Raw genomic sequence first — 11,249 nt, 5'->3', positions numbered from 1 at the left:
CTTTATAAATACATTAGATTGATTGTTAGGTTCAGGGTATTTAAAGAGATAAACTGTATGGGTTTATATCTCTCTTGCTCCTCCCTGTGGTCTTCTGTGGGAACTACATACCTCATTCACCACACTTGATAGGCTCATAATCTGAGGTAGCAACTGAGTCAGAGCTACAAATCAATGATCTCCACCTATCCATTAGGTTTACAACTCAGTGAACCTGCGCAGCATTCTCTCTATTTGATGTCTACGAACCAACAGATTTCAACGACATATCAAATTACCCAGTTAGCCATTATTAGTAGCTGTAACCTAGTTAATATAAGTTACCTGAGGTAAACCTACAGGTTAGTTAATAATAAGTTACCTGAGGTAAACCTACAAGGTTAGTTAATAATAAGTTACCTGAGGTAAACCTACAAGGTTAACGCGGGCTGGAAGAGAATTACTTCAAAACCACAGCAAACAGCTGGGACATATAGTAATATTATATATATATAATATTATATCACTGGGCTCCTCTGTGCTAACAAACCCTGTGTACCACCCCTCCCCTGTTTAACCTTGAATTTCGTTCAGAAAAACACTTCCACATTTAGCAAAACGAACCAACTCTTTACGGATCTGTTCGGTGGTAATAAACGGAGGCAGATTAGACACCACTACTCTTGTCGAAATCAGCACCAACACAACCCCTCACATAAATCATACTGGTAACTAGCCGGGTAACAAGACTCACCTTTTACATTACCACAACCACCGCCTTGTTCATTCTGGATACAGAGTGTATATGTTCCTCTCCCACCTGTTCACCGACCAGGATCAATAATTCCTCCACACCATTCTCCACAACGCACCTGAAGAGACAGCGTTTCTTCTCCACTCGGTTGAGGACATCAAACTACCCTACTCCCTCCTCAACTCTAACCGATAAACAGCGGAAACCGATAAACAAACCCTCCCACCATGACAAAATACATTTGGAAAATAGGCAAAAGAATAGCTGCACTCTTCACGAACGACAAAACCTCACGTTACCAACTTCTTCTTCTTCTATGGTATAATGGCGGTCCTCAAACCAACGTTAAAGGAGCGTGGCGCCTCCTACTGTGCTGGAGTGTGTTCAATCACGGTTTACACCATTTCTAAATCCTCCTACCTAACTCAGTACTTCTGAGAAAATAAAAAAGATCCCTACTAACTTCTAATAGACCCTCCCCCATCCCCCAAATCCCTTCCAAACCCCCCCCAACCTCAATGACCCTACACTTCAATCTTTCCCTCTCTTCAACATCCTTACAACAATATAACAACACATGCTCCACCGTTTCATTGACAATACCCTCCAGACACAAACCATTCACATGCTGCCAACCAGATGGAAGGACCAGTTCAATGTACAATGTCCTAAACACAATCGAGGAAACACCACCTCTTCCTTCCTAATCTGACCTTTGAACCTTGGTCCACCGACCTTTCTTTGGAGGGCATATAAATGCCGTCCCTTGTGCTCAGAGTCCCATCTCTTCTGCCACACATCTATCAAAATGTCTCTGATCTCACATTTGTCCTCACCTCTACCCAGTGGAACATTAATATATATTATATCTTGTTTTAAAGTTATTTTAGCTAACTAGTCTACAATTTCATTCCATTCCACACCTGAATGTGCTGGGACCCAGCAGAATCTCACTACTAGACCCATTCTCTCAATTCTCCATAATAACATTAATACCTCCAATAGTAGGTCACTCCTAATAGATTTACCAGATGATAAACTATTCAATACAGACAGAGAATCTGAGGATACTATAACTCTAACAGGCTGTACGTCCTCCACCCACTGGAGGACAACTATTATCACCAACAGTTCAACTGAGTACACTGACAGTTCATCTGTTAGTCTTCTACATATCTGCACATCACATTCAGGAAGGTAAACACCTGCTCCTGTGGGCCCACTATCTGGGCCCTTGGATCCATCTGTGAAAAGAGGTAAAAAAGCATAACAACTTCTACCAATGTAATTGTCAACCAGTTTCCCTTTATCACTGACTTCTGACCCAATCTTTTCCTTTTGTCTACCAAGGTTAGATCAACAACAGGATCTGGGAGTAACCATGGAGGAACATCCCCTATCACCACAGAAAGGGCCAACCTCCAACTCCCTGAAACTACTCTCATCAGCAAGCTTTCCAACTGTCCAACCAAAACCACTGCCTTGTCTACTAGTATATTCCCAACAGTCATCTAGAACAGTAGCAGTGGGATGCTCAACCTCACAGCCTTTCAACCCAATAAGCTAATGACAATTTATTACGTCGTATATCCAAAGGCATCTCACCTGCCTCAACTGGACTATAATATAAATCCATGATATTATGGGATACAAAATGGGAAAAGGGGAAATTATGATAATACTAAAAAAACACCCTTCTAACTAACTAACCCTACACTCATTAAAACCCACTACCCCATTCCACTACTTTGACCCTATCTGCTCCTGCACCAGGCCAACTAACCCTACACTCATTAAAACCCACTACCCCCATTCCACTACTTTGACCCTATCTGCTCCTGCACCAGGCCAACTAACCCTACACTCATTAAAACCCACTACCCCATTCCACTACTTTGACCCTATCTGCTCCTGCACCAGGCCAACTAACCCTACACTCATTAAAACCCACTACCCCATTCCACTACTTTGACCCTATCTGCTCCTGCACCAGGCCAACTAACCCTACACTCATTAAAACCCACTACCCCATTCCACTACTTTGACCCTATCTGCTCCTGCACCAGGCCAACTAACCCTACACTCATTAAAACCCACTACCCCATTCCACTACTTTGACCCTATCTGCTCCTGCACCAGGCCAACTAACCCTACACTCATTAAAACCCACTACCCCATTCCACTACTTTGACCCTATCTGCTCCTGCACCAGGCCAACTAACCCTACACTCATTAAAACCCACTACCCCATTCCACTACTTTGACCCTATCTGCTCCTGCACCAGGCCAACTAACCCTACACTCATTAAAACCCACTACCCCATTCCACTACTTTGACCCTATCTGCTCCTGCACCAGGCCAACTAACCCTACACTCATTAAAACCCACTACCCCATTCCACTACTTTGACCCTATCTGCTCCTGCACCAGGCCAACTAACCCTACACTCATTAAAACCCACTACCCCCATTCCACTACTTTGACCCTATCTGCTCCTGCACCAGGCCAACTAACCCTACACTCATTAAAACCCACTACCCCATTCCACTACTTTGACCCTATCTGCTCCTGCACCAGGCCAACTAACCCCACACTCATTAAAACCCACTAGCCCATTCCACTACTTTGACCCTATCTGCTCCTGCACCAGGCCAACTAACCCTACACTCATTAAAACCCACTACCCCCATTCCACTACTTTGACCCTATCTGCTCCTGCACCAGGCCAACTAACCCTACACTCATTAAAACCCACTAGCCCATTCCACTACTTTGACCCTATCTGCTCCTGCACCAGGCCAACGGCCTGGGAGGACGGGACACCACCACTCAACACACCCTGGAACTCTTCTGAAGTCAAATCTAGTATGACCAAATACTTCTCTGCAGCTGCCACCAAAACATATTTTTTTTCAGTGATTTACATTCCATTTCTGCGGTACAGTTGATAACCATTTGCTATGAACACTAAGAAGCCAACCTTACTGAAGCATATATCACTGGTTGGCCCATCCCTCTGTGCTGTCACAGATCTACTACTCACAGGGATCCTCTCAGGATCCTTCAGCCTTGACCCATCCTCCTCTACTTTCTTCACTGCCTCAGCAGTGACAACCTGTTCCCAACAGTGGGGTCAGTGGGATTGGATAGGGGCCCCTCTACCTCTCTCTCTCTCTCTCTCTCTGACTGGAGGAGACAGGTGAAATGGTGTGTCTCCTCTGGTCAACAATACTCACCTTGAAAGACTCCACAGCCTGTTGGAGCTCCTTCAGCTCCTTCTCTCTCTCCTGGAATCTCTGCTGGACCTTCTGCTGACTCATCCCCAGCTGCCTCTGTGGAGAATCACTCTTCAATGAGCTATCAAGCTTTATTAGTCCAGTAGATCAATAGTATAGTAATGTGACATAGGGCCCATAGAGAGGAAGATCTAAAAAAATGGATGGTCCATTTACTAAATGATATTTATTTGTTGCTATGTGAATGATTATAGTTTTTATGGTAGGACTACATGTATCAACAGGTTGAGACTGAACTTTGGACTCATAAAAGGGTATTCAGAATGATAATAGTGTTTGACATTATAAAATGGTGATACATTTGGAGAATCTGGGTTGACATATCTATATACTCAAGGTTTGTGTTCATATTTGTTCTGCTGAGGATCCATTTCATTTGAATGATCTCATATTCAAACAGCCTTAGTTCCTACTGTATCTTTAATTCTTTGTTTATCAGACAGTCACCAACAAGTTGTTCTGGTCTTACCTGTTTCTCAGTCCTCTCTGCTGCAGCTGACACTGTATCATGGCCTTTATGTTCATCCATTGTACACATCAGACAGATACACTGCTGATCGGTACGACAGTAAACCTCCAGCAGTTTGTCATGATGAGAGCAGATCTTCTCCTGTAGTTGTGCGGTGGCTTTGACCAGCTTGTGCTTCTTCAAAGCAGGAAATTCGTAGTGAGATTGGAGGTGAGTCTCACAGTAAGAGGCCAGACACGCCAGACAGGACATGAGGGCTTTCTGCTTTCTGGTCCCAGTGCAGAAATCACACGCCACATCTCTAGGTCCAGCATAGCACAGAGCAGGAGGGGGAGCAGCCTGGAGTCCTGTCTTCTTCAGTTTCTCCACCAGCTCAGCCAACATGTTATTTTTCCTCAGATTAGGCCTTGGAGTGAAGGTCTCTCTGCACTGAGGACAGCTATAGACCCCTTTCAGAACATCCTGATCCCAGCAGCCCTCAATACAGCTCCTACAGTAACTGTGTCCACAGGGGATGGCGACTGGTTCCTTCAGTAGATCCAGACAGACAGAACAACAGAACTGGTCCTGGTCCAGCAGAACTCCCTGTTGAGCCATTTGGACGGTTGTTCACTCTCACACAGACTGACGAGACAGAGACTCAGATCAGTTTCGTTTCCTCAGAAGAGAGTTTGTGAAGGGGGATGGACTTCCTGGTTCTGCCAGAGGGGTGGGGTTAGAGGGAGGGTGGGGTTAGAGGGAGGGAGGAAGAGAGAGAGGAACTGCAAGCAACATCAAGAGGGAGACAAATAGTCTTGTTCCAATGTTAGAGCCTTTAACATGGAACAAATGACATAATGAATCTTAAAATGTGAGTTGTTAGAATATATGAAGGGTAACAGTTTTCTATGAAGTACGTATGTATCATTATTTTAATCACCTTTATAATGCCTTATAAATCAATAAGTCCTGAGGAGGTGTGATATATGGTTATTATACAGTACCGCGGCTAAGGGCTGTTCTTAGACAAGACACAACACGGATTGAGAATTATCTAACACTTTCAACAATACAATCACATTTTATTTTATTGGTTTCATACACATATTTATCAGATGTTATTGTGGGTGAAGTGAAATGCTTGTGTTCCTGGTTCCAACAGTGCAGTAATATCTAACAATGCTTGTGTTCCTGGCTCCAACAGTGCAGTAATATCTAACAATGCTTGTGTTCCCAGCTCCAACAGTGCAGTAATATCTAACAATGCTTGTGTTCCTGGCTCCAACAGTGCAGTAATATCTAACAATGCTTGTGTTCCCAGCTCCAACAGTGCAGTAATATCTAACAATGCTTGTGTTCCTGGCTCCAACAGTGCAGTAATATCTAACAATGCTTGTGTTCCCAGCTCCAACAGTGCAGTAATATCTAACAATGCTTGTGTTCCTGGCTCCAACAGTGCAGTAATATCTAACAATGCTTGTGTTTCTAGCTCCAACAGTGCAGTAATATCTAACAATGCTTGTGTTCCCAGCTCCAACAGTGCAGTAATATCTAACAATGCTTGTGTTCCTGGTTCCAACAGTGCAGTAATATCTAACAATGCTTGTGTTCCCAGCTCCAACAGTGCAGTAATATCTAACAATGCTTGTGTTCCCGGCTCCAACAGTGCAGTAATATCTAACAATGCTTGTGTTCCCAGCTCCAACAGTGCAGTAATATCTAACAATGCTTGTGTTCCCAGCTCCAACAGTGCAGTAATATCTAACAATGCTTGTGTTCCCAGCTCCAACAGTGCAGTAATATCTAACAATGCTTGTGTTCCCAGCTCCAACAGTGCAGTAATATCTAACAATGCTTGTGTTCCCAGCTCCAACAGTGCAGTAATATCTAACAATGCTTGTGTTCCCAGCTCACAGAGGGCAAATCTAAAAAGTCAATGAAAATATTAGGACAAGCAATGATATATATATATATATATACACTGTGTACTGTGATGTGATGCATAGACAATTTGGAGTACATCTGTAGTATATCTGAAGAATAGTAGATGTACAGTAGTAGTTATATAGGATGAACCAGGACTAGAATACAGTATATACATATGAAGTGGACAACAGTAGTTATATAGGATGAACCAGGACTAGAATACAGTATATACATATGAAGTGGACAGCAGTAGTTATATTGGATGAACCATGACTAGAATACAGTATATACATATGAAGTGGACAGCAGTAGTTATATAGGATGAACCAGGACTAGAATACAGTATATACATATGAAGTAGACAGCAGTAGTTATATAGGATGAACCATGACTAAAATACAGTATATACATATGAAGTGGACAGCAGTAGTTATATAGGATGAACCAGGACTGGAATACAGTATATACATATGAAGTGGACAGCAGTAGTTATATAGGATGAACCATGACTAGAATACAGTATATACATATGAAGTGGACAGCAGTAGTTATATTGGATGAACCATGACTAGAATACAGTATATACATATGAAGTGGACAGCAGTAGTTATATTGGATGAACCGTGACTAGAATACAGTATATACATATGAAGTGGACAGCAGTAGTTATATAGGATGAACCATGACTAGAATACAGTATATACATATGAAGTGGACAGCAGTAGTTATATTGGATGAACCATGACTAGAATACAGTATATACATATGAAGTGGACAGCAGTAGTTATATAGGATGAACCAGGACTAGAATACAGTATATACATATGAAGTAGACAGCAGTAGTTATATAGGATGAACCATGACTAAAATACAGTATATACATATGAAGTGGACAGCAGTAGTTATATAGGATGAACCAGGACTGGAATACAGTATATACATATGAAGTGGACAGCAGTAGTTATATAGGATGAACCATGACTAGAATACAGTATATACATATGAAGTGGGCAGTAGTAGTTATATAGGATGAACCATGACTAGAATACAGTATATACATATGAAGTGGACAGCAGTAGTTATACAGTAGGAGGAGCCAGGAACCAGTCATGGTTCATCCTATATAACTACTGCTGTCCACTTCATATGTATATACTGTACTCTAGTCATGGTTCATCCTATATAACTACTGCTGTCCACTTCATATGTATATACTGTATTCTAGTCCTGGTTCATCCTATATAACTACTGCTGTCCACTTCATATGTATATACTGTATTCTAGTCCTGGTTCATCCTATATAACTACTGCTGTCCACTTCATATGTATATACTGTATTCTAGTCATGGTTCATCCTATATAACTGCTGCTGTCTACTTCATATGTATATACTGTATTCTAGTCCTGGTTCATCCTATATAACTACTGCTGTCCACTTCATATGTATATACTGTATTCGAGTCCTGGTTCATCCTATATAACTACTGCTGTCCACTTCATATGTATATACTGTATTTTAGTCATGGTTCATCCTATATAACTACTGCTGTCCACTTCATATGTATATACTGTATTCTAGTCATGGTTCATCCTATATAACTACTGCTGTCCACTTCATATGTATATACTGTATTCTAGTCCTGGTTCATCCTATATAACTACTGCTGTCCACTTCATATGTATATACTGTATTCTAGTCATGGTTCATCCTATATAACTACTGCTGTCCACTTCATATGTATATACTGTATTTTAATCATGGTTCATCCTATATAACTACTGCTATCCACTTCATATGTATATACTGTATTCTAGTCCTGGTTCATCCTATATAACTACTGCTGTCCACTTCATATGTATATACTGTATTTTAATCATGGTTCATCCTATATAACTACTGCTATCCACTTCATATGTATATACTGTATTTTAATCATGGTTCATCCTATATAACTACTGCTGTCCACTTCATATGTATATACTGTATTCTAGTCATGGTTCATCCTATATAACTACTGCTGTCCACTTCATATGTATATACTGTATTCTAGTCATGGTTCATCCTATATAACTACTGCTGTACATCTACTATTCTTCAGATATACTACAGATGTACTCCAAATTGTCTATGCATCACATCACAGTACACAGTGTATATATATATATATATATATATATATATATATATATATATATATATATATATATATATATATATATATATATATATATACATTGCTTGTCCTAATATTTTCATTGACTTTTTAGATTTGCCCTCTGTGAGCTGGGAACACAAGCATTGATAGATATTACTGCACTGTTGGAGCCAGGAACACAAGCATTGTTAGATATTACTGCACTGTTGGAGCCAGGAACACAAGCATTGTTAGATATTACTGCACTGTTGGAGCTGGGAACACAAGCATTGTTAGATATTACTGCACTGTTGGAACCAGGAACACAAGCATTTCACTTCACCCACAATAACATCTGATAAATATGTGTATGAAACCAATGAAATAAAATGTGATTGTATTGTTGAAAGTGTTAGATAATTCTCAATCCGTGTTGTGTCTTGTCTAAGAACAGCCCTTAGCCGTGGTTCTGTATAATAACCATATATCACACCTCCTCAGGACTTATTGCTTTATAAGGCATTATAAAGGTGATTAAAATAATGATACATACGTACTTCATAGAAAACTGTTACCCTTCATATATTCTAACAACTCACATTTTAAGATTCATTATGTCATTTGTTCCATGTTAAAGGCTCTAACATTGGAACAAAACTATTTGTCTCCCTCTTGATGTTGCTTGCAGTTCCTCTCTCTCTTCCTGCATTCCTCTAACCCCTCCCTCCCTCCCTCTAACCCCACCCCTCTGGCAGAACCAGGAAATCCCTCCCCCTTCACAAACTCTCTTCTGAGGAAACGAAACTGATCTGAGTCTCTGTGTCGTCTGTCTGTGTGAGAGTGAACAACCGTCCAAATGGCTCAACAGGGAGTTCTGCTGGACCAGGACCAGTTCTGTTGTTCTGTCTGTCTGGATCTACTGAAGGAACCAGTCGCCATCCCCTGTGGACACAGTTACTGTAGGAGCTGTATTGAGGGCTGCTGGGATCAGGATGTTCTGAAAGGGGTCTATAGCTGTCCTCAGTGCAGAGAGACCTTCACTCCAAGGCCTAATCTGAGGAAAAATAACATGTTGGCTGAGGTGGTGGAGAAACTGAAGAAGACAGGACTCCAGGCTGCTCCCCCTCCTGCTCTGTGCTATGCTGGACCTAGAGATGTGGCGTGTGATTTCTGCACTGGGACCAGAAAGCAGAAAGCCCTCATGTCCTGTCTGGTGTGTCTGGCCTCTTACTGTGAGACTCACCTCCAATCTCACTACGAATCTCCTGCTTTGAAGAGGCACAAGATGGTCAAAGCCACCGCACAACTACAGGAGAAGATCTGCTCTCATCATGACAAACTGCTGGAGGTTTACTGTCGTACCGATCAGCAGTGTATCTGTTATCAGTGTGTGATGGATGAACATAAAGGCCATGATACAGTGTCAGCTGCAGCAGAGAGGACTGAGAAACAGGTAAGACCAGAACAACTTGTTGGTGACTGTCTGATAAACAAAGAATTCAAGATACAGTAGGAACTAAGGCTGTTTGAATATGAGATCATTGAAATGAAATGGATCCTCAGCAGAACAAATATGAACACAAACCTTGAGTATATAGATATGTCAACCCAGATTCTCCAGATGTATCACCATTTTATAATGTCAAACACTATTATCATTCTGAATGCCCTTTTATGAGTCCAAAGTTCAGTCTCAACCTGTTGATACATGTAGTCCTACCATAAAAACTATAATCATTCACATAGCAACAAATAAATATCATTTAGTAAATGGACCATCCATTTTTTAGACCTTCCTCTCTATGGGCCCTATGTCACATTACTATACTATTGATCTACTGGACTAATAAAGCTTGATAGCTCATTGAAGAGTGATTCTCCACAGAGGCAGCTGGGGATGAGTCAGCAGAAGGTCCAGCAGAGATTCCAGGAGAGAGAGAAGGAGCTGAAGGAGCTCCAACAGGCTGTGGAGTCTCTCAAGGTGAGTATTGTTGACCAGAGGAGACACACCATTTCACCTGTCTCCTCCAGTCAGAGAGAGAGAGAGAGAGAGGTAGAGGGGCCCCTATCCAATCCCACTGACCCCACTGTTGGGAACAGGTTGTCACTGCTGAGGCAGTGAAGAATGTAGAGGAGGATGGGTCAAGGCTGAGGGATCCTGAGAGGATCCCTGTGAGTAGTAGATCTGTGACAGCACAGAGGGATGGGCCAACCAGTGATATATGCTTCAGTAAGGTTGGCTTCTTAGTGTTCATAGCAAATGGTTATCAACTGTACCGCAGAAATGGAATGTAAAATCACAGAAAAAAAATATGTTTTGGTGGCAGCTGCAGAGAAGTATTTGGTCATACTAGATTTGACTTCAGAAGAGTTCCAGGGTGTGTTGAGTGGTGGTGTCCCGTCCTCCCAGGCCGTTGGCCTGGTGCAGGAGCAGATAGGGTCAAAGTAGTGGAATGGGGTAGTGGGTTTTAATGAGTGTAGGGTTAGTTGGCCTGGTGCAGGAGCAGATAGGGTCAAAGTAGTGGAATGGGGGTAGTGGGTTTTAATGAGTGTAGGGTTAGTTGGCCTGGTGCAGGAGCAGATAGGGTCAAAGTAGTGGAATGGGGTAGTGGGTTTTAATGAGTGTAGGGTTAGTTGGCCTGGTGCAGGAGCAGATAGGGTCAAAGTAGTGGAATGGGGTAGTGGGTTTTAATGAGTGTAGGGTTAGTTG

At 41.9% G+C, this 11,249-nt stretch overlaps 2 protein-coding genes across 2 annotated transcripts; one reads left to right on the top strand and one right to left on the bottom strand.

Annotated features, from left to right (window-relative positions):
- Window positions 1-3,530: 3,530 nt before the first annotated feature.
- LOC145861712 (E3 ubiquitin/ISG15 ligase TRIM25-like) lies at window positions 3,531-5,146 on the bottom strand. The gene is made up of 2 exons (XM_082964616.1): window positions 4,500-5,146; window positions 3,531-4,066 (listed from the first exon to the last, which is right to left on the bottom strand). Exons 1-2 carry the CDS (start codon window positions 5,094-5,096, stop codon window positions 3,893-3,895), a joined length of 771 nt encoding a protein of 256 aa, XP_082820742.1. The 5' UTR covers window positions 5,097-5,146; the 3' UTR covers window positions 3,531-3,892.
- A 4,206-nt stretch (window positions 5,147-9,352) lies between these two features.
- On the top strand, window positions 9,353-10,676 carry LOC145861711 (E3 ubiquitin/ISG15 ligase TRIM25-like). Its single transcript, XM_082964615.1, has 2 exons — window positions 9,353-9,992; window positions 10,425-10,676. Exons 1-2 carry the CDS (start codon window positions 9,396-9,398, stop codon window positions 10,659-10,661), a joined length of 834 nt encoding a protein of 277 aa, XP_082820741.1. The 5' UTR covers window positions 9,353-9,395; the 3' UTR covers window positions 10,662-10,676.
- Window positions 10,677-11,249: the final 573 nt, after the last annotated feature.

The sequence above is a fragment of the Salmo salar genome, chromosome 18, assembly GCF_965601325.2.
Source record: "Salmo salar chromosome 18, fSalSal1, whole genome shotgun sequence".
Taxonomy (NCBI): domain Eukaryota; kingdom Metazoa; phylum Chordata; class Actinopteri; order Salmoniformes; family Salmonidae; genus Salmo; species Salmo salar.
The sequence above is the reverse complement of the archived record's forward strand: the minus strand, read 5'-3'. Positions and strand labels throughout refer to the sequence as shown.